This window comes from Panthera tigris, chromosome F3 (assembly GCF_018350195.1).
Source record: "Panthera tigris isolate Pti1 chromosome F3, P.tigris_Pti1_mat1.1, whole genome shotgun sequence".
Taxonomy (NCBI): domain Eukaryota; kingdom Metazoa; phylum Chordata; class Mammalia; order Carnivora; family Felidae; genus Panthera; species Panthera tigris.
The window spans coordinates 20,924,680-20,948,427 of NC_056678.1; the positions used below are offsets into that span (position 1 = coordinate 20,924,680).

Below are 23,748 nucleotides of genomic sequence, written 5' to 3' on the forward strand. Positions count from 1 at the left end.
GGTTTAGGTTCAGTGTTGACCTCATGAGGCTAAGACATACAATATGCATACGCATAACCACTTTCCAGCTTAACCATGGTGGTGTCCTAACAAAGGTCCTTCCCTGGTTTCTGCAGCTGTTCGAAAGGGCGCATTTGGCCAGCTGTCGAGGAAGGAGCAGAAGTGGCACTGAGTGTGATCTAAGAGACTGCGGCATTGTGAGACCCGGTGCTAGGGCTCCCCTTACTGTCTGCTGAGCCCACCCTCAAAGCCAGTGAGCCTGGGCCATTAGCCAAGGCCCCGGATCTCTAGACCGCACTTTCTTCCAAGGACAAGATGTCTCCCATTAGGCCAGTGGCTTCAGTCACTCCAGTGATTTTGGAAAACGCATCAAGCTCTTCCGAAATCTAACAAGCTTGTTGTCTTCTCACGTCGTGGAAAAGGGGTCCCAAAGGAAAGGGGCCCTCAAGTCTTGCCAGTGGTGTCCGAGAAGCCGCTCGGTGCACAAGCACTTGAAAGTTGCAAACGTAGCCAAGAGAGAGCCCACAGTCTCCAGCCTAACTTCCTTGTAATGAGACTTGCTCTTCCCCCGACCGGGAGTTTCCAAAAGCCAAGTATCTCCAGACTGCAGCCCTCCGGCTTCCTCTTGCGTGGGTGTGCTCCCAGCTGTGGAAACCCGCCGTTCCTCGCGCCGTTTCACTTCCCCGGCGTCCCGGGGCCTGTCCCCGCTCAGCGGACCCGGCCGCCTCCAGCTCCCGGTGAGACGACTGCCGGGGCCTCCGTGCAGCCGGGGGCAGCGCACACGCGGGCGCCCTTCCTTGCCAGGCCTCGGAGGGGCCCCAGAGCTGCCGCCGGTACCAGCGGCGCTCTGAGACCGCGGGCGCCCCGGAACAGCGCGCGGCCGGAAGCGAGCCCCGCGGTGGGCGGCGCCTGCAGGCGGCCTCGGGGTGCCCTGCGGGCGCCCGGCCCTGGGCCTCGGTTCCCGCGCCGGCGCCAGTCCCCGGACCGACGAGAGCCGGGCGAGGCCGGCGGCGGGAGGGCCATGCCTCGCCTCCGCCTGCTGCTGCCGCTGCTGCCGCTGCTGCTGCTGCTGCCGCCGCGCCCGGGCGCGAGCCACGCGGGCCCGCCGGACGGGGCGCAGGAGCCCCTCCCGGGCCTGCGGGAGCGGCTGAGGGAGGCCGCCGCCCTGTCCCGGCGCTACTGGGCGCTCCTGCGCTGCCGCGTGTGGCCCGAGGACTGCGACGGCGACGAGGAGGCTCGCGCGGGGCCCCTGGGTAAGAGCGGCCGCCGGGGCTCCGCGGGGCCGGACGAGCGCCGGCCTGGGAAGCTGGGCGCCGCCGGGGACCGGGCGGCCCGTCCCCCTGTCCCCGGCGCGGCCCCCTGATGCCCTCGGGAGGGCCTGGCTGCCCTGCCCACGCCTCCCGTCCCTGACCCCTCCAGACGGCTCACACTTCCTGGAGTCTGCCAGCCCGCCCTGGCTCATCCCGGGAGCTGCTCTTTCCCACCTCCGTCTTGGCTTTACGGAAAACCCCCGGTCGGCCCCAACCCCAGCACCTTCTCTCCTCGGCTGCCGACGGGGGTGGAGCTGGGCCGGGAGTCCTGGACCTGTGTTCCCCCTCCGGCTCCGGCCCTGACAAGTCGTGGGGCAGGGCTGTCACTTCACTGCCCTGGACGAGATGGCTTCTGAGGCCCCTTGCAGTCTATGTAGATCCTTCTGGGTCCTGTAATAACGATTGTAAAGGCAATCCTTCAGTGGTGCCCTAAACAGCTTTCATTTAAATCAAAAGATTTCTAAATCCCAGTGAGTGGCTTTCGGTTTGTTTTTGCTGGTGCTGGGTGTATTCAAGTTGACATTTGGCAAAGGAATTGAGAGGCCCTTGGGGTTCACATGATTTCGGATCTTGAAGCAAGCAGGAGGAATGATGATCAGCAGCTACTGCTTGACTCCCTCCGAGACTGCCAGCTCCTTGTGGGCAGGTCTGGCACCCAGTGCTTAAGGCGTATCTGTTGAGTGAACTGAGCCTTTGCTGGAGCGGTATCCCCGCTGGGTGGTAACTGGGTGGACGGGGTGCCCACTCCGGCCCATGCCCTGAAAAGGGGCAAGGAAGGCCCAGGGAGGAGTGAGGGGTAGCTCCGGAGCGGGGACAGAGGACCGGAAGGACTGCTCTGCTTGGTTGCAGGGAGGCAGTGTCCGCCTTCCCCAAGCCGTAGGCCCCGTGCCTGTCTCACAGGCCCCCCTTTCCAGGCTGGAGCCTTCCCCTGCTGGGCCGGCAGTACCTGGACATCCTGACCTCCTGGTACTGCAGCTTCCAGGACTGCTGCGGCAGCGGTGACTGCAGGATCTCCAACAACCTCACAGGTCGGACCTCGCGGGGGCGAAGGGGCTCGGATCTGTGGGGAGGAGAGGCGATTGAGGGGGGAGCGGCTAGGGCGCAGGGTACCTTTCGTCATCCTCTCTGTGGCGGACAGCACACCCTCCCTGGCTCCACCCCGACTCCCGGGAGCCCCTGTCCCCAAACCCTGTAACCTCATGGCTGGAAGGAACTAAGGCCTAGCAGAGGACTTTGAACACACTCCCTGCCCTCAACAGGTGTTTGCTGAATTGAATTTATTCATTTGAGGGTGTCTCCATAAAGTATTGGGGGGGGGGCGGGGTCCTGAAATTTCTGGGCGGAAGCAGCCTCATGGGCCTAGGGGCTGGGTTCCCTTCTCCGGACAGGACTCTGCCAACCATTCTGGGGTGTCTTCAGGGCCTTCAGAAAGGGTGATTCCTTCTCTCCCTAAATTCAATCTTGATTTCTCCAGCTCTTCAGAAAATAGCCCTTGAGCTCGTTCTCCCACCTCCTGCAGAAAATCAGCAGTTAATATTGGTGCTCTTGGCCAGAGGTCAGCACAAGTGGGGGGGAAGCAGGAGGGGGGATTTATAAATTTAGTTAATTTCAGCTACTCACAAATGTTAAATGCAATTCAACTAATAGTCTATAAAACAAACTAAAATTACAGGGACGCCTGGGTGGCTCACCTTCCACTTTCCTCACCCGAAGTACATTGCGTGTCTGACTTTGGCTCAGGTCATGATCTGACCGTGAGTTCGAGCCCCGATTCGGGCTTGCCTTTGTCAGTGCAGAGTTCTCTTGGATCCGCCGCCCCCCTCTGTCTCTGCCCCTCCTCTGCTGGAGTGCTCATGCTCTCTCCCTACCTCTCTCAACATTAAACAAACAAAAAAAGGGATCCAAGATACACATCCATAAAATATCAAGCTAGTAAAGTGTTTGTAACAGAAAATAGCCCTTGAATCCCTTGGGGTGGAAGATCTTCACGGTGGTTTCTTATTTTGAGGCCAGGAAGTCTGGATGGGTGATCCCTGCTTAGAGATGTTCAGAGGCTCAGCCTCCCAGGGACCGTGCCCACGTGCACCTGACCATGGCTCCCTCTGTCCTGCCCCCAGGCCTGGCATCGGACCTGAGTGTACGACTGCACGGCCAGCATCTGGCCCGGGAGCTGGTCCTGACAGCCGTGAGGGGCTACTTAGAGCCGCCGCAGCCACACAAGGCCCTGGCTCTGTCGTTCCACGGCTGGTCTGGCACAGGCAAGAACTTCGTGGCGCGGCTGCTGGCGGAGAACCTCTACCGGGATGGGCTGAGGAGCGACTGTGTCAAGGTGTTCATCGCCACCTTCCACTTTCCTCACCCGAAGTACGTGGACCTGTACCAGGTGAGGCTGGGCAGTGCCAGGGCTAGCTTCGCCAGCCGGGTGGAGGCCGGAAAGACGCTCAGACAGCCCGAGCGGCCGGCCTCCGTGGGGGGGAGGGAGGCCCTGAAGCCAGCCATCCCCTGCCGGGAAGTGGGCCTCGGAGAAGCCCAGGTGTGGGAGCAGGTGGCCGCCGTGACAGAAGCTGTAAGCCACACAGACATCCCCCCCACACAGGTGAGGTCCTGGACACGTGGAAGGAAGGCTTCTGTCCCAAACACCACCTGTCTCGAGCTGTCTCATCAGCCAGACGCTAAGCTTGAACAGAAAACCCACGTGTTAATTGTTCTAGAAATAGTGGCAATGTAGGAAACGTGCAGCAGAGAAAAGCAAAAGCTTTGTCGTAATCTCCACACCCAGATGCAACCATGGCATTTTGGTGTACTTTCTTGTAGCCTTTCGTCTGTACTGTTTTATGTCATTGTGATTAATATTGGACAGGAAGTCGCAGATACTGGTTTTTTTTTTTTTTTAAAGAGGCACATCACATAAGATTTTCCACGTCTTCTTCAAATAGCTCATCACACACCAATAAGCAGATGGCCAAAAATTGTCCATGCCGTTCTGCTGATTTGGGTTTCTTCATTCAGACACGTAGGATTTCAGATAAGCCAGACAATGACCCAAACCGCATTGCAGCATGACAGAGATTACTAATTACTACATCTCTTTCGGCTTTTAGTTGCTATATTTGCAGTGTGTTAACCTGGGAAGATGATGTAAGCCTCTGCGGACAGAGATTGCCTGAGTCACCTGGCAGCTTCAGCTCAGTCTTGGAGGGCAGAGGTGGTGTGACGTGTCCCAAGGGCTGGCGACTGGTGGCTGGTCGGCCAGGTCTTCCCAGAAAGAGCAGAACTGCTATGGATCTGTTTTCCGCTGTGAAAACTGACATGTGCACACTCGCTCTCACACCGTGCACATCACACACACACACACACACACACACACAGTGACAGGGGCCCGAAGGCAGAATCCAGGGATGTTAGAGGTGGACACTGAGTGTGGGCTCTGCTGACACCCACCCCGGGCAGGAGCCGGCCCTGCTCTCCTGGTGAGCCCTGCAGGGCGGCTCCTCTGAGAGGTCAGCCTCGCCTGAGGACCAATGAGCACTTGCTCCTGGGAGTTCAAGACCGGTGGCTGTGGCCAACACTGGGCACTTGAGCCTGCTCTGCCCATCTCTCCTATGGTAGAGCCTGCCTCCCACCCCCAGGGAGGGTGCCTGGACGTGCTGGGACGGGACCTCGTCCTGGAGCACAGGGAGCAGGACTAGGGCTGGGGCCTGATTCCTCTTCACAAACCGTGGGTGCATGAGAATCACCTGGGAAGCTCCCTAGAGGTGTAGGCCCTCGTCCCGCCCCCGGAGGTTTGGATTGGTAGGCCTGGGGTGGAAGCCGGTGATGGTGATGCGTTGCAGATGGGCTCCCTGGGGCCCTGGCGGCTGTAGGGTGGGAATGTGCTTTCCCGGCTCCCCAGCTCCCAGCAGCTCCCCGTATTCCGTGCAGGAGCAGCTAACAAGTCAGATCAGGAAGACACAGGAGCGCTGCCCCCAGACCCTGTTCATTTTTGACGAGGCCGAGAAGCTGCATCCAGGACTGCTGGAGGCCCTCCGGTCACACCTGGAAGGCCGGGCCCCCGAGAATCACAGAGTCGAGTCCCCGAGAACCGTCTTTCTCTTTCTCAGGTGAGGTGTGAGCAACAAGGGCAGGAGGGCCGGGTAAGGGCAGGGAGAGCGCTCGGCCCCGGGCCGCGCCTGCCGGGCTCCTCCAGCGGCTGGCGGGAGCGGCTTCCATGCTCTCCGAGGCTGCAGACCCTTTTCCGCAAAGGGAAACCACACACCCCAGTGGAGAAAACAGAAGCCCAGCCTCTTGGGCGGGGGCAGGGGTGGGGAGCCCTCCGTCTCCCGGGTCCTGCCCTGATCCTACCGCTGAGGAGGGATTCTGCCTCCCACCCTCACCCCCACCGCCGGCGCCGGCCACCCTTCGCTCATCTGTCCTCTCCCATGGCCGTGTTAGGGTGGGGAGGCTCCCCTCCGACCCCCCGGTTAGTACATGGCCTCCTCAGGGAGGGACCACTCACAGGGGATCCCCTCTCAGAAGGGCATTTTGGGGATTTGTTTTTCTTGACGTATAATTGACACAGAGCATTAGTTTCAGGTGCTCAATGGGATTCGCTGTTTGTATATATCCATATTGCAAAATGGTTGCAGTTAGTTAACACCCGTCACCATGCACAATTACACTTTTTCCTGATGAGAACTTTCAAGATCTAACGCCAACACCTATCAGATATGCAGTGCAGCATTGTTAACTAATTGCCCCTGACCTCTGGCAACCACCCATCTGTTCTTGGTATTTGTGAGCTTGGTTTGTTGTTGTTCTTGTTGTTTTAAGATTCTACACGTGAGTGAGATCATACGGTATTTGTCTTTCTGTGACTTATTTCATTTAGCATGATGCCCTCAAGGTCCATCCATGTTGTTGTAAACGGCAAGATTTCATTAGGAAATTTATGGAATTTTATGCACAATACTCCATTGTGTGTGGGGCGGAGCACATTTTCGTCATCCATCCATTGATGGACACTTAGGTTGTTTCCATATTTTGGCTGTTGTAAATAATGCTGCAGTGAACATGGGGGCATGTATATCTTTTTGAGTATTTTAATTATCTTTGGATAAATACTCAGAAGTGTAATTGCTGGATCATATGGTAATTCTACCTTTAGCTTTTTGAAGAGTCTCATGTTTACTGGTAGCGTCTGCATCAATTTACATTCCCACCAACAGAGCACAAGGCTTCCCTTTTCTCCACATCCTCAGTAACACTTGTTATTGCCTGTCTTTTTGGTTATAGCCATTCTAACAGATGTGAAGTGACATCTCGTTGTGGTTTTGATTCGCATTCTCCTGATGATGAGTGATCATTCACCTTTTCATGTACCTGTTGGCTGTCTGTATGTCTTCTTTTGAAAGATGTCTTTTCAGTTCTTTTGCCCATTTTTAATCAGATTATTTTTGCTGTTGAGTTGTATGAGCTTTTTTTTTTAAACTTTTTTAATGTTTTTGTTTTTGAGACAGCATGAGCAGGGGAGGGGCCGAGAGATGGAGAGACACAGAATCTGAAGCAGGCTTCATGCTCTGAGCTGTCAGCACAGAGCCCAACACGGGGCTTGAACTCACAGACCACGAGATCATGACCTGAGCCAAGGTCAGACATTTAACCGACTGAGCCACCCAGGCGCCCCTTTAATGTTTACTTTTTGAGAGAGAGGAAGAGAGAGAGAATCCCAACAAGGCTCTGTGCTGATAGTGTAGAGCCTGATACGGGGCTTGATCTTAAGAGCCATGATATCTTAAGAACCATAAGACCTGAGCCAAAATCAAGAGTTGGACACTTAATCGACTGAGCCATCCAGGTACTCCTGTATGAGCTTTTTGTATTTTTTGGATATTAACCCTTATCAGATATATAACTTTACAATACTTTATCCCATTCAGTAGGTTGCTGTTTCATTTTGTTGGTTTCCTTCACTGTGCAGAATTTTTTAGTTTGATGTAGTCCCACTTATTTTTGCTTTTGGTGTCCTATCCAAAAAAAATCATTGCCAAGACCGATGTTCGAGAGCTTTTCTAAGAGTTTGATGGTTTCAGGTCTCATGCTGCATCTAATCCATTCTGAGTTAATTTTTGGGTATGGTGCAAGACAGTTATCCAGTTTTCATTCTTTTGTATGTGGTGTTCAGCTTTCCCAATACCATTTATTGAAGAGACTGTTCTTTCCCCATTGTATATTCTTGCCTCCTTTGTCATAAATTAATTAACCATATATGTATGGGCTTATTTCTGGGCTCTTTTGTTCCACTGATTTATGTGTCTGTTTTTATGCCAATACCATGCTGTTTTGATGACTATGGCCTTGTAATATAGCTTGGAATATAATTCACACACTGCGAGTCCCTTCTTAAAAGAGCATTATGTTTTCAAATCAGCACATTTGTTGAAAATTAGGTACAAAGTACCTTTGAAAATTCCCAAGGTAGACCCAGGTGGAGGGTGGTTTCCCACCAAGTCCAGTATGGCTAGCTCTTTCTCCAGCTTTGGAAGGTCTGGTTCTTCTGTGATCACGAGGGGAAGTCGCTGGCTTGAAATTCGGGGTATGATGTGTTGAATGAAAAGCTCACACTTTCACACCTGGTTGAGATTTGCAGCGTGGCCATGCAGGACTCTTGACCATTATACTGCACTTCCTGTTTGATTTGCCCTTATGCTCTGGAAATGGCTTTGTAAGAAGAATTGAGAAATCAGCTTGTTCGATCCTATCTTTTTATGGTGGCTCCAGCTGGGAAAGTCCTGCCCAAGGTCTGTTAGAAGTCAGGTTTGGGTCCCTGCTGGCCCAACCCGAAATGCTTCACAAGCAGCCAATACAAGGCACAAGGTACTTCTCACCCTCAGCAGGCTAGTACATGCTTGCTAGGGGATTTTCTTCAGTTTTGGGTGCACCCTAACGGTGGAGAACTAGGGAGTCTGGTTTTTCATCCTGCTTGGAGCATGTCAGGGAGCAAGGTGTGGAAGGCAGCTCTTGTTTCATTGTGGACCCGCAAGGCAAGATGGAACCAGTTGCAACGGCCGCCAGGTTGGGATTTCAGTGGTTGATGGCAAGTCCTTCCTTCCTAGTCTATAATTCAGGCTTATGGGACACTACAGTGCCCTGGGAAGAAACGCAGCCGGGGGTGGGTGCTCCCAAGGTGATTTTAAAAGAAAAGCAGAGACAAAAGCGGACGTTTTTCTGACCTGAGCCACAGTGCCAGGGCACTGACTTTCCCACTCAGTTCTCCGCCTGGACAACCCTCCCCAGTGCTAGGATCTCCTCATACGACCCAAGTGACCTTGCAGTCTCTAGGCAAACATTTGTCTTCATAGTATTTTGGTCATTGACCTACCAGCGGTGCCCCAGTCCCCTCTAGCCCTGCACTTTCCCCTAGTGACCTGGCCTTTACGCACCATCCGAGGCCATGCGGTCACCAGTGAATGGACGTAATGCTGGGGTGGCAGCGGGGCCTGGGGAGAGAGCCACCGGGGGAAAAGCCCCGTGTGGGCCCCCACTTGCTGGGGGATGGAGAGGCCATGCCGGCCATCAAGGAATCCTCTGGGGAGGAGGGCGCACACCTGGGACAAGGGCGTGGTCTCCAGCTCTAGCGGTTCTGGTGCTGGCCTGTGTCCCACTGGGAGAGTCAGTGGTCCTTGACAGGCCTGGGCGTTCACCACCTGGAGCCCTCAGGTCAGCCAGGCTGGCAGCGCAGCTCAGTGCCGTCCCCACTCCTGCCCCTGGGGGTCCAGAAAGCAGCCCTTCTACACCCTGAAGGCTTTCGGGCACAGATCTTCCTCAGCCTGCGATGGGACTATGTCCCAATAAGCTCGTGGAAAATTGAAAACACGTTTGACACACCTGACCCGCCGGACATGGTGGCTTAGCCCAGCCTACACCAAATGTGCTCACAACACGAGCATTAGCCTACAGTGGGGAAAACCGTCGAAGGTGAAGCCCACGTGGCAATGAATCGTTGACCAGCTCGTGTGATTGATGAATACCGTACTGACAGAAACAGCGTGGTTGTGTGGGTGCAGAATGGCAGTAAGGGTATTGGTCGTTGGCCCTTATGATCACGTGGCTGGCTGGGAGCTGTGGCTGCTGCCCAGCATCCCAGCTAAGGATTGTACCACGCGTCGCTAGCCCAGGGAAAGATCAAAACTCAAGGTAAGATTTCTGAATGCTTACTGCATCTGCACCATTGTAAAGTCGAAAAGTTGGAAGTCCGGGACACTCTGTGTTCCAGGGATGGGTCGGGACAGCATGGGAGTCTCTGGAGTTGACTTGTCTAGTGGCCTCACCGGTGTGCTGAGGGCTCTTGGGTTTGGCAGAAAGGCACAGCTGATTCAAACTGCTGGTGGGGACAAGTTACACTGTTTGAGGCCAGCAGCCGAATCCTGAAAAAACTCCTCAGCCTGCTGTTTGAAGCAAGGCGCCAGTGGCTTTGCAGGCTGCCCTATGGTGGCATCGGACGGCAGCAGGGAGGCCGCGGGAGCGGTGGCGGGGTGTCCTGGGTGGTAGGCTGGAGTCGGGCTGATGACTCTCACTCGCTTCTACCAAGTGGAGCTCGCGCCTCGAGTGGGGTCATGGCGCTCTAATGGGAGCTCTTGGCCTCTTCTCGGTGATGCTGTGAGGTGAAAGGGGAGTTAACAGTCCAAAGAGAAGAGAACAGACGTTGTCAGGGAAAGAACAGAAAGGGCTTTTTGAAGAATTAAAAGAATGTGAATTTTTCATGGAATCAAGGGCCTTGTACCCCAGTGCACAGAAGATGCTTGTAGAAATGTGTATTTGTTGACTGTTGAATCTAGGGTGACCTAAGGAGGCAATCTTAAATTGGTCCAATTCTCTTATTTCACAAGTGAGGAAACTAAGGCTCTGAGAGATAAATAATTGTTTATATCTCTATTTTTTTAGTATAAAAATTTTTTTTTAATGTTTATTTTTGAGAGAGAGCGCAAGTAGGGGAAGGGCAGAGAGAGAGAAGGAGACACAAAATCTGAAGCAGGGTCCAGGCTCCGAGGTGTCAGCACAGAGCCTGATGCAGGGCTTGAACCCAGCCACTCAACTGACTAAGCCACCCAGGTGCCCCTATCCCTCGTCTTTAAGAAAGACCTATTAGCAATTAGGTTTGGTGGAATGGTCTGGAGGGGCCTTAGAGCTGAGAGCTGGTACGAGGGCCTGTTGTCCTGCCCCTGAGCCAGCTGAGAGGACGGGCCCACCGGTGGCCTGGGAGGAGGTGGAAGAGAACTGGAGCGAGCCAGGAAGGCAGCATCTCTCTAACGGTGCAATCCTGGTGCCAGAGTGGGTCCTGAGGAGCTGAAGCCTAGGGGAGAACATGGTGCATAGAGAAGGGGCCCATGTCATGTCTTGGTGGGTGACAGAAAAGCCTGTTACACAGAGGAAGACAACACTGGCTATGGGACAAAACAAGAGAAATTCAGAAGGTAGATGGGAACAGTGTAGACAAATGTGCACAGACGTCCATGTAGTTAATACACCTTTATTGAGCACCTGGTATTTCCATGCTCCAGGGGCTCTGTGAGTAAATCCCACTCCTGTCCCCAGTACCTGCCCTCCAGCCCATGCACGTGTAAACCTGCCTTCGCCTCACATGGGGAGCGTGGGATGGGGCAATCCCTTGGCAGGGAACAGCTCTTGCCTTGGCTGATGCAATCGTGATCACTTGCCTGTGTAGACGACCTGCCTGGCAGGCCTTCCTCCAGCCAGAGGGTGTGGGGCGGCAGCTTCCCTACATGAAGGGGTCAGGGGAAGTCTGGCTGTGTCTGACCTTGAGCAAGGGGTGGGGACCACCCTTGTCCCTGCCGGGCCCTCCACCTGGGACTCAGGGACTGCTGGGCCCTCTGAGGAAGGAGGCACTGGGTCACTGGGTGGTCCTGGCCTACCCATGGGTGGAGGCAGGCAGGGAGAGAAGCAGGCAGCTCCTCCTCTGTCGCGGAGTCTCACATGGAGCCTGGCACAGGAGCCACACTCAAATGCACAACAAGGGTTAATATGGCTGCGAGCGAGAGGGGCAGAGCCACTCCCTCCCTCTGCTGGGCCTGAGCAATAGGCAGGGGCAGAGCTTGGGTTAAGGAGCTGTTGGAAGGCCTGGGAAGCTGCGGCCTAGCAAAGGGAGAGTGCGTGGGGAGGGAAGTAGGCACGGGGCTAGGGGGATCGGAGAAAGTGCTCCCAGCTCCCCTGGCAGTGGTGCTCATATCCTCTCCTCTTCCTCCCTTCCTCATCTCTCTAACCCAGTCTGCTTCAGACCCATAATTCCAGTTGCCTGGTGATATCCCAACCCCTGGAGAGATCAAGGGTGAATATAAAACACTCGTGGGTGTAGAACCAGGCTTTTGTCGCCACCCTTCTCCCACATTCACTCCACTTGTCAGCGGCTGGGGGGGTTGCGGATAGCAAGCAGCTCTCGGCAAATGCTCGTGTTCTTCGATGGCCTCCTTTCCCTCACATCCGTCAGTCACAGGGTCTTGACAGCTGGGTCTCCTAAACTGATTCTTAAACCCTTCTACCGCAAACAGCTCCCTGACCTTTCTGCGACCATCCCTTGTGTCTTCAATTCGACCTCCGTGGCCCTAGAATGATCTTATTAGGAAGGAAAGCAAATCAGGTCACCGCACCACCCTACACTCCCAAGCGCAAACCCCTTAGTGGTTCTCCTCGGCCGATGAGCCAAGTTCCGTGTGTGTGGCAGACGCCTCCTCACGCGAGCCTCCACCTACCTTCGTGCCTCTGCTCCTCTGGAACCTGAAGCCTGCAAGCCCTCTGGTCCACACCTGGACACACACCTTCCCGTCTGGTCTGCTTGGGCTCAGAAGCCTCATGCTCCCTCTTAAGTGTTAGGTGCGCCTCCCTCAGCACTTGCGCCGCAGTCCCGGCATCATACACGCCTCTCCTGCCCCACAGAGGTCAAGGGGAAGGACCACATCACACAATCGCTTTGCTCCCTGCACCTAGCACAGCCTCAGGGAGCGTGTGTCAAAGGGAGCAAGACAGGGAGGGTGGTTGGAAAAGCAGGACAAGGTCCTCTGTTTAGACTTTGGGTTGTGACAAGATCCCTTGGAGGGGGAGACGCTCCTTGACCTCCAGTCACCAGTCCCGTAGGCTTCAGTGATCAAGTTCTCCATTTGGAAGATAAATATAAAAATACTAGTATTTGTTAACAAGTCCTTGTTTCTTCCAGTAACCTTGGAGGCAGTGTCATCAATGAGGCTGTCCTGAATCTGCTTATGGCCGGATGGTCCCGGGAAGACATTAAGCTGGACCACTTGGTGCCCCAGCTCGAGGCCGAGATTGCCAAGTCCACAGGTAACGGGCCCCTAGCCTCACAGAAGCTGTATGTATGGGAATGTGGGCTTCTGAGGTTGACAAGGCACAGAGGACACGCTGTAATCATCTCATTGTCAACTCCAAGTAGGCACAAGAGGGCCTAAGAAAGCCCAACTCCTTTTCTGAAAATGCTGTGAGAGAGAGTAATTGCCCCCCCAGCCCTGGGAATCCAGGCAGTGGTAGAAGCCTGTGGACCCTGAGCAAGAGTCTGTGAGCTCAGTGGTTCATGCCTCCAGCCACCTTCTGCTTTCTGCTGTCAGATGAAACTATAAACCTGCAGTCCTAGCCCCAGGGCCCCCTTCACCCGGGACACACTTTCCCTAAAAGAAGACGCAGCTGTGTAGATCTGGACACAGGTTTTAGGGTTGGGGACAGCCCCAGGTAGACGCCATGTAACTCTGGTCTTGATTTTAGACAGTGGCTTTGGCCAGAGCCGTCTTGTCAAAGAAAACCTGATTGACTTCTTTGTCCCCTTCCTGCCGCTGGAGTATCGCCACGTGAGGCTGTGTGCACGAGACGCCTTCCTGAGCCAGGAGCTCCCGTACACAGAAGAGGCACTGGACCAAATTGCCAAGATGATGGTGTACGTCCCCAAGGAGGAGCAACTCTTCTCTTCTCAGGGCTGCAAATCTATTTCCCAGAGAATTAACTATTTCCTGCCTTGACTGCAAGAGGAGGACTTCCTGAAGCCACCTGCCCTCCTCTAACAGGGCCCATCGGGGCAGGCTGGCCTCCCGCAGTCACTCACCCACACAAGGTGTGGGAAGAAGGCAGGCCTCAAATCGGAAGCAGAGCCAGTTCTTTCAGTCACTTGGTGCCTTAAAAAGCCACGTTCTGAAATGTGGGCCAGGTGGTCGGAGAAAGCCACATGGAAGATACATCTCAGCTCTTGCTTGCAGACGCCTGTGGCTGTGGGACTCCTGGTGACAGGGAATGGAACAATGGAGCTGCTCAGGTTTACGGGACGGGCGGCTTAGTTTTCAAGTTGTTCCCCAAGGGAAGCTGGGTAGCTTCTGTGAGCAGATGAGCAAAGAGCCTCAGGCTAAAGGAAAAAGTACATAAAGTTATATACATATATATATGTATACATAAATCATGTCAGCATAGGTTATGACTAATTCTCTTGTAAATCTAAAAGAAAAATTTAAGTTAGGGGCTTTGACATGCCTGTCATATATATAAAAATTAAAATTCTGTATTTTTCTAGAACCCTCAGCCTGCTTTCTTACTGAGACCTAGTAATCATGCTCACCCAGCAACATTCCCAAAGCCGGGTCCTACTGATAGAGACGTGCTGGTGCTCACGGAGCTGACAGGGCGACTGCCTGGTCAGCTGAACCGAGTTACTTCAGCCTCTCACTGAAGACGCTTTCACAGCGTCTTGCTCTTGTGTATGAAAACGTCACTCCCAGGCTCCCAGCTGTAAAAAGAAAAAGTCTTTTTTGAGGTTTGAATGGCCACGTATAAACGCATACACTGTGCCTCTAGACACCCAGGGGCTGTGAGTTGTGGGTCTCTTCCCTTCTCTTGGTTCCTTTGCTTTTCTGGAATTGCACACGGGTCTTTGCTCTTACATTTGTCATCACCTCAAGTAGCCCCTCTTATTTAAAGCCCTCCGCAACCGTCTTACCGTTAGCCCTGGAGAAACAGGCAGCTTCTGTCTCTCTCCCCTTTAACACTTTACTGCACTCATTTACTCAAGGCTCGGGAGTACCCAGCCTGAGCCACATCACAATCTCAGTACTCCAATACACGACTAAAACCACTTTTTCTCACCACCTATGGGCCCGCAGTGATCTGGACCTCACTGCACAATAAAATTGGGGGGGGGGGGTCAGTTTTCACCCTGGCTCACTGGCTCAGTCTGGAACCTCAGGAGGAAGATGCAGGCGACCTGATGACTTGGCAGCCCAGCTCTACACTTTACAAGCCATACTCTCCAGGTTCTGGAGCCACAGAACGGATCACACTAGCCACACGTGGTGTCGTAGATACAGGCTCTGACCCTCTTCTACCTCCGGGACCACGACAGGTGGCAGAACGAGGTGGTTCTGAGCACTTCTCTGGAGCCACTGGCCGGGCCGGAGTGCGGCGGCTCAGCCACTCACCACCGTGAGACCACACAAAGCTCAGAACTGCAGTCAGACTTTGGCTTCTACTTGTGTAAAAACGTGCATAACCGGACTTACCTCACAGGGTTGCTGTCAGGATAAAACGAGTTAATCTTTATAAAGTGCTCAGGACACAGTGCCTTGCTGTTTAAGAATGATAAAGTAAAATCTAATAAACCACCATCAGCTGGCACCACACTCAAAGCCACGGCGGGGGCCTTTGCCTGGTCCTAGTCCTAGTTTTAGGAAACTCACGTCTGAGAACAGCCCACGATGCCTTATGCTAAGCACTTCGGAGCCGCTCCCTCTCGTAATCTTTAATACCATAACTTAAGTGACCGCTGTCCTCGTTTACTAAACGGGGACCGCGGGCCCTGAGAGGGCACAGAGGTGCGCCGGAGGGGCTCGGCCCAGGCGGTCCCACTCCAGCTTCTATGCTTTCGTGACTCATCCCTAAAGCGGCTTTCCTCAGCCAATGCCACATCTTCGGCTGTGCAAAATGTGACAACTTCCACAAGAGGGAAGAATCCCAATGGAAGATTCTCCTTGGGATTCTCAAACAAGATCTCCCAACTTGACCAAAACCGGGCAGGAGAAAAGGACTGAAGACGGAGCGTGAGGGCGCGTAAGCAGAGGCTCAGCAGCCGCGGTACCCGGACCCCACACGTGCACCCCTTGAACCGAGCCTGCTCCTACCTGATCCAAACAAGGACTCGCGTTTTTAATAAACCTGAAGACCTGTGACATTCCACACGACCTGTGAAAGACGTTTTCGAATTTATTTGGAGTTATCCTCAAAATGGACTTTGACAGAATGAAGGCTCAACTCACTTTACGGTCACCTCATGTTAGATACACACACGCACGGACACACATTACCCACCTTATGAACCTGCTGGGCTCCAGATGATGCCTCTGGCCATTTCCAAAGAGTGTAATCCATCAAAGAATGAGTATTCACTCCCAGAGAGGACATGCTGAAGAATGTGCCAGAGGGAGGTTACTAAAATCGGCTTCTTTACCTTACAGACATCTATTTTATTGTAGAGAAGGATAAACTCTGCGCAGATCCGCTCAGGTAAAATTGTGGGAGAAACACTCCAATCACAAGCCTACTTTGCCAATAAAATATTGCAACCTTTATTTAAAATAAAACACAAGTTGGCAAGCCTTGTGAGACAACAGGCAGACAGCATTCCCCTTTCAAGGGCCTCATTTATTTACATCAAGTTTAACACTGTTAGCAGTTCACAGTCAGACAACAGGGTGAGATAATTAAATTAGAAAAACAAAACACCTGAAAATATATTACAAGAACAAATACCTGACAACACTGGTAGTGTGACCCATGATTGATGTGTTTTCGATTAAATCCCATATTGTCTCACTGTGTCCCCTTAGCAACGCACACAGCCCTAGGCCCTCTGGACCTCACTCTCTGTGCACCCACCACGCATACACCTGTAGGGCGTGACCTTTGGTATAAACGTTACACAAGTTTTAAAGACTTGGAATCATATTTTGTAGGATAAAGTTCTGTCAACCACCGTGAAAGGTTCAAACTTATCTTTGCCAAGCAAGCATAGCACTGGGTTCCTCCACTGATAGTCATTACAGAATCAGATTGCAAAAAGGAAGTGTGGGGTCCACCCAGGAGACGGGGGGGTGGGGAGGGTGGGGGGGGGGTTCTGAGTATGCATGAACAGCTCGGTCGGCCTGTTCATGGCAAACACACCAAACCAGGGCACTGCTTCTAGTCACCGCAGGGAAAGATCTGAGTAACTCCTCTTTCACCTACTCCCCTCCTTTGTCAGCACGGCAACGGGGTCTGTACATAATGTGGACGTAACACATACCCTCTATATAGATCCGAGATACGAGGGTTTTCAAACATAGGCCCTAATGAACTCTGAGATGAGTACCTCATTGTCCTTTCTATTGTCTGAATCCTAATTTCTCTGAAAGACAATCACCCTAATCAAGGTGATTTCTCCAGATCTCAGAAAACTTCTCATAACGGAATCCCGAGAACAGTGGCCACAGTGAAAAACGGCTTGTCAAAGTGGAGGAAGGCTGGCTTACCGGGCCTTCATTCAACCACCAGAAACATCTCAGTCTCTTGGCATCCTTGCCACTCTCGACGCATGGAATGGTACTTCTGAACCGTGCAGAGCAGTATCTGGGATTCACCAGGGATGTCACTAAAGCACTGCAGGATCCTACAGTATCTTCTTAATCGAGAATAACTTATCTGGCACACCTGTGTTACTGCTATTACAGCTGATGAAAACCATCCTTATAGGTGAAAATTTTATTAGTCAGAAGTCCCGTTCTCCAACTGAAGTTCATGGTTGAACTTAATGGCTTAATTTCATGTTTAAAACTTGTATCCGAAGGCTCAGAAACAAATCTAATCAAGCTCCAACGACACCATCCATTTCCTTTCTTAAAACCTGCTAGCTTTGGACAGTTCACCGCCACCATGTCCTAAAGAGTTAACTGGAATGCTCCCAAGACCTCAAGGCCTGTGTGTACAGCTCAGTAGCCTGGAGTAACATGCAGGACCCAGAAATCTGATCCTATGAGTAACATGATGAACAGAGAATTTCACAAAACAAACACAGAAGGATATATGGGGTGTGGTCTGAGGACAAAGTGGAGCCTGAACTTGTGACTTAAAGCAGACACCCTCTTTCCCTTAGATGGTCTGCAGGTTAGATCTGTTCGCACGCCATCTGTGACCTTGGGCTGTTAACCAGGGCCTTGCTACTGTAGATTACTCGGCAATGGGAAAATTAAAGGATGTAATTTTTCTAAGAGAGGTAAACAATTTCAAATTTATAATTGTACACAGGAGCAAAGAAGTGCGCTTGGGGGCAGGAAGGGTCCAGTTAGAGCAACCTTCCCCCAGCTCACCAAGCGGAACAGAGAAAGTGCAGTCCGCCACATCAGCGCCCGGTACGGAGAGAACATCTCAGGCAGGGACTCTGGCTGCTGGTGGGGCTTTCAGCCACCGCCACCCACCTACCAGTTCTAGCTCACTAATCGTGCGACATCAACCCAGCTTATGAGTCTTTCCTCCGCAAAACACACAAAACCCATCTCTGAAAGCACAATCCTCAGAGTGACCTCTCCCACTCCAAGCCAGCCTAGAGTCAAGATGACCTGCCTGGGCCTCCTCACCCAGGGAGGAGCATGCAACCTTCCCACCCTGGTTATCCCAGGGTGGAGCCCTAACTTCCTCTCCTTTGGATCTAGGACACGGAGTCAGAAATGAAGGCAGTATCATCTTACGCGTGTCATCTCACCATGAAACACACACCTCAGGTATGGCATGAAAAACAGCAGCCCCAGAGCAGAAACTCCTCTTTTTGTACATTGCATAAACTTCACACGAGAGAGACTGGAGCTAAGACAGTCACCTGGGCAGATGCTCTGCACAGTGGCTGGGTCCACAGCCCTGAAATCCACCCACACCTCCCGGTACTACTCGGCAGGGAATGGCAGTGACCTTCTGGCTTCAACAGAGCAGGTGTAACAATAATGGTTACTCCAGGCACTCACCAAAAGCAAGCCTTGCATGTGTTTTTTTCAATTCTGGTAGTTGGAAAACTGGAACTCTAGCCAAAAGATTTAAATATCCTGACTGTTAAGAGCGGGACAGGTTTTAGAACCAGCCCACGGCCTCCCCCTGTCTAGTGAGGCTATGGCAGGCAGCAATTTCCTGGGGGGTCATGCAGAAGGTACGGATGCCACCCCTGCCTGCCTTTGTCAGAAGGGTGTATCAGCTCCCTTGGAGCTGCCTTGCCCGATTTCTTTCCTGCTCCCACACATTCCAAACCGAAGCAGACATTTACAAAAGAACTGAGCTACTGGCCTGACAGAAGCTGAGCCCGAGATACAGACAGCTGGGGTCTATTAATTCATAAGAAACTTACATCCAGAGACTCATCTACTTAAGAAAACAAATGCTTATGACACAGAGATGGACCCCAAATCCAGGTAGAACAAGTTAATGCCAAACAAGATGATGAAACCCCCAAATCATTATGAATAAAAATGCAGACAACCCTGTCAACCCAATACGAACTCTCGTGGAGGCTTATCCTGATAGTAACAATGATGTCAGTAGCAAAAATTGGAAGGGAACAGGAGAGGTCAGAATGCAGTGTGCCTATAACTCAAAAGTGGCCACCAATGGAATTTCCTCTTGGGTATTTTATGATTTAACAGGAGAGTAGTGTTTACTCATTTTAGACAAGAAAAAAAAAAGAAAAAAAGAAAAAGAAAAACCACACACAGATGAATATCAAGCTCATTTCTAACTGGCAGGAAATCCTAGAAAACTAATTCCCAAAGTGCACTGGTTCTACGGCCGTCTGATCCCCACCCTTCCCCCACCCACCCGACCCCCACCCAGCCCCCAAAAACAACAAAACCACACTGGACGTGGGTTAAAAAAGACACTGTCAACATCAACAGGTAACGAGTCTGCTCCCACCACACTTAGGATGCTAAATGGCTGAACATGTAGTGGAGAAATGTTCAAAGATAAGAGGGCCTCAATTCTTCCCGAGTCAAGGTCCCCGGAAGAGCTGCTTTGTTCTGGAGTATACATTACTACTTTTTAATGAGTATAATTAAACCAGAAAGTTGGTCCGTAGTTTTCTGAAATTATTCGGCACTGAGCTACAATTTTAGCAAAACACTCACTATACCTGCACATAATTCATTTAGCAGTTTCATATTTACAAATGCGATAAGTTATAGGGGTGATTATTTATATATTTGCATTTTCAGGTCCCCCACAGGTAAAAGCCTATTAAGTCAATCAGCATCTAACCGACTGTTTGATCTTCTAAACAGACAATACAACCTTACAGTTAAATTACATATGATACTTTTCTCAAAGTGCTTTCATATACATTATCTCATAGTCATTAAAATGATATGGAATAAAGTTGTTTTGTTTTGAAGAAAAAGGAATGTAGGACTAGGTTTTTTGAAACTTAAGTTGGTATTTATTACAAAGTGCAGACTACTGCTGTGTTGCTGAGGTCTGTCCAAAAGAACGACCCCATGTAATTTTTTAAATTACTGAGCTCTACTGAATGCCTGCTTTGCTAGTGTTGCCATTACTAAACATTCAAGCCCCTTAAGGTCAGAGAGTGCCAGGAGCGTGTGCTTTAGAACGTGTGCAGCACTGTGCAAGCTGATTGTCTATCTGAGCCACTTTTTCTGCAGTGTCTCACAAGGCAGCAGGAATGGTGGAAAGACCCCACAACCAGAAAGTCAAGAGACCTGAACCCTAGCCTAGGCTCTGTCACTAATTAATTGAGGAAATGGGCAAAGAACTTAACCATCCTCTCTTCCAATTTCTTAAGCTATGAAGAAAAGGGTTGGGGTACTGATCGTGTTCAGGCAATGCTGGGTATCTGAGACACACGGAGGGATTCTTGGAAAGCACATTTGCTGAGACCTCGCCCCACTGGGAATTCTGATCTGGGGTGAGCCAATGCATCAGACTCTTTTTTAAATCCCAGGGATTTTGCCACACATCCCTGGCTAAGACTCGACTGGACTAAATGTTTGTTAATAGTAGTAGCAGTTAGCATTTATGGAGTGCTCATTATGTGCCAGGCACTCAAGCTAAGTATCTTACACACATTATCTCATTTAATCCTTACAAACAACCCTGAGGTAGTTACTATTATTATTCCCTGTTTTCCAATGTGGAAACTAAGGCTCAGGAAGGTTAAATGACTTGCCTTCTAGACTGGCTTAGAGTCTCAACTCTTAATCACTATCTATACTGTATCCTTTAAAACTCAAAAGCTCCATGACTTTAGTTAAATAAACACAGACTGTGCCTTAGCAGTCAGCATGTTTTATTAACTGGGCACTATTTACTAGCCAATTTTCAATTGAATTGTAAGAAAAAATCTAATTTAACCCCCATAATTAGAGCTGGGAAAGGGTCTCTACTATAATGACGTCCATGTATAGCGGTCATCTGGAAAAACACCGGATGAATTTCGTAGGGCCAATCTTTTTTAAGGCTAGATCTCTGAAATTCACAATGCAAGTCTGTAGGAAAATATACACACTTTAATATTACACAAAGCCTTTTAAGAAAATACTTCATGTAAAGCACAATCAAGATGTATTCTACACAAAACACTGCATTTTAATGTAAGAAATCTAAGCTGAAATCATATTATCTGTACATGAAAGGATCCAAGCTGTGACAGCCCAAAAGTATGCATATATATAACCACTTTAGAAAGTTTTCAACACCTTGAAGAAGGGCTCTCGCTCCCCTGCTTTGCTTTTAAACTTGATAACGTTTTTTAGTTTCTAGAAGCAGTTTTCTCTGCTGTGAACTGAAACTTTTAAATTTATGTAAGGTTATTTTTAAAACCTGGTCCTTTTCAATTAGAAAGAGGAACAAAATCTAAATTATACTTTCATAGTAAGTTGACAGTGCCTCTTTAACCTGAGCCCTGAGCCCACAACTCCTGAAGTCACACAGTTCAAGCACCGTGTGGATGGGGTGTGCTACAATAGTTAATGCTACTCCTGACAGTGTTGGGGAAAAGCAATCCATTTCATGAACTTGTCGAGCACCGACCGTAGGAAAGACAGAGCCAGGTGCTGCCCCTGAGTAAGACACAGTCCCCACCCTCAAGACTGTTCTGCGGTGAGGAAACCGGGGAGCTTACATACACACTCAGTAGTGTTCCTCCAAGGCTTATTTTCAGAGCTCTCAAGGAAAGACCCCCTGCTTTAAAAAAATAAAATAAAATAAAAATCCCCTGAAAAAACAATTACATAATTAATCCCTCAACTTGCATCCCACAATGACGGATAAACTTAAAAAGCAGCATAATATTCTAAAGTTTTAGCTTTCCCTGCCCCACCCTTAAAAGGCTAATTGCTAAAACAATTTCAAGTTTGTGGAAATGACCGATGAAGGGGAGTGGCGACGAAAAAGGTGGGGGGACCGTGGGCCTCCATCCAGGCCACAGGGAACCCTGTCTTCACATCCAGCCACTACAAGAAGATGAGCCAGATCACCAGTTGCCTGCGCTGCACCTGAAGGTAACACACAGAAGGGGCTCACGCAAGCCAGCCAGGGAGGCCCAGGACTGTCTCCTCCCTCCTTACCCTTCTCGTGACCTGGGCCTCCTTTGGAGCAGCCATAGTAAAAATCAAAGTTTTCTTTCTTCCTAATGAAAACTAAACTTCCTCCTCGGTCAAAGATGACAAATTCTGTCCAAAACATAGTTTTTCCTCCTCAGTATTCTAGCCCAGTTAGCATCCTCTCAGCAGTTCTAAATTTCCATTATCTGCCACTGAGCAAAGAGAATCAAAGACCATTCACCGTAACGACACTGCACTGACGCGGCTCTCAGGGGATAGCTATATACTTATTTGCAAAACACCCTTGAGAAGATGTATCATTACCTTCACTTAACAGATTAAGAGATGGGGCTGTGGCCTGACAGTGGACAGATCGCAGAGCTAGGAAGAGAACTCACAGTTCATCAGTGTTCAATTCCTATCTTCCTAGGTTAATACTCCTTTAGGAGGAAAAAAATTTATTCTCCGTGGGCGGGTGGGGGGTGGTGGTCATAAAGCTCTAAAACAAGAATGAAATGTTAATTAAAATTAGACCTGATATCAAGAATATTAACCTCTAATCAATTAGGTTCGGTACCATATGATCCTATTAGCTTCCATGATTATAACTGAATAGGGAAGGAACAGGCTTATTTTTCAAGGGCAAAACATATTGGAGGGTTAAGTCACTAGATTTTTAGGATTTAATCAGTGTTTCCTGGGAATGACCTGCCCCTTCGATTATGCATTCTTCAAATAGAGGTGAAATGACAAAATAAATATCAAAGAATAGTCCCAATATGATATTTATAAACAAGCACAACAATGAGGGGGAGGGGGCATGTGAAAGGAGAAAAGCACGTGAGAGCGATCTGGGGTAATTCACCAGAAATCCACAGAGAGTGAGAGACTGTTTCTTCCTGCTCTCTACCTAGCCTGGCTCTAAGGTGATAAGGAAGGAGAAAGGTACAGAGAAACGGCCACTGGGACCAAGCCACCCTCTCCGTTCAGTCACAGACCTCTGGCCCTGGCGGTTGAATTCCAAGAAGAGACCTCTCTCCTGGCATTTTAGCCGGAGAAGGAATACAGAGCTGCTCAATCCCGTGGCGGGGGTGTCGGTGTGCAGGGACACTGTATCAGAAAAGGGTTCCCAAGAGAACCTGGTGACCGCTGTTTTCAAAACCAACGCTGGTTAATGCCCTGAATGCTGCCAGAGATGAAGGAAGACGGCCCGCCCAGCAGAGAGCAGAGAAGAAGCACTGAGGAGCCCCCTATGCCTGCTGTTGATAGACAGACGCCAACAAGCAGAAAGCCACTCGTGGTCCATGAGCGAGTGACATACCGAACTGGGAGAAGTGACTTCTCATTGGTGTGAAGCCACGAGGAGGAGGTCTCACTCTGACCACTTCCTAGCATTTGTTACTTCCTGCCCTGACTAACGCACCAATGGAAAACAGGACCGGAGCAGGCTCCAGCACCCGGGTCTGCAGCTCTTACTCCAGCAGTGACCTTGTGGAAAGAGCGGCTTCCAACAGCCTCGGCGAAACTTCTCTTGGTACATTCCCAACTTTCTCTTCTGTCCCACCCGATTCATTAGGCGAGCTGGAGCAGAATCACCATTAGTACCTCCAGGGGCCCCAAGTCCATTCCCCTCTGTGTGGTGCAGAGCGAGAGCCAGAGCCAATCCACCGTGTTGGCGCGGTCCCGCGGCCTTGCCGGGAACAGCCCGTCACTCGCTTCTTCGTGGTGGGACCCGCACGCGCCCGACGCGCCAGCGCAGCTTCCACTCCCGTCTGCTGCTGCTCCGCCCCCGCCCGACTTCCCTGTCCTATGTGTCTGCTTTTTGTTATTTTTGA

General features: G+C 51.0%; 2 protein-coding genes across 2 annotated transcripts; one reads left to right on the top strand and one right to left on the bottom strand.

Moving 5' to 3' along the window:
* The first annotated feature begins 550 nt into the window (after window positions 1-550).
* TOR3A (torsin family 3 member A) lies at window positions 551-14,429 on the top strand. The gene is made up of 6 exons (XM_042975706.1): window positions 551-1,253; window positions 2,225-2,338; window positions 3,428-3,693; window positions 5,232-5,410; window positions 12,514-12,638; window positions 13,074-14,429. Exons 1-6 carry the CDS (start codon window positions 551-553, stop codon window positions 13,322-13,324), a joined length of 1,638 nt encoding a protein of 545 aa, XP_042831640.1. The 3' UTR covers window positions 13,325-14,429.
* LOC122235911 lies at window positions 10,544-12,505 on the bottom strand. Its single transcript, XM_042976462.1, has 2 exons — window positions 12,053-12,505; window positions 10,544-11,905 (listed from the first exon to the last, which is right to left on the bottom strand). Exons 1-2 carry the CDS (start codon window positions 12,152-12,154, stop codon window positions 11,276-11,278), a joined length of 732 nt encoding a protein of 243 aa, XP_042832396.1. The 5' UTR covers window positions 12,155-12,505; the 3' UTR covers window positions 10,544-11,275.
* Window positions 14,430-23,748: the final 9,319 nt, after the last annotated feature.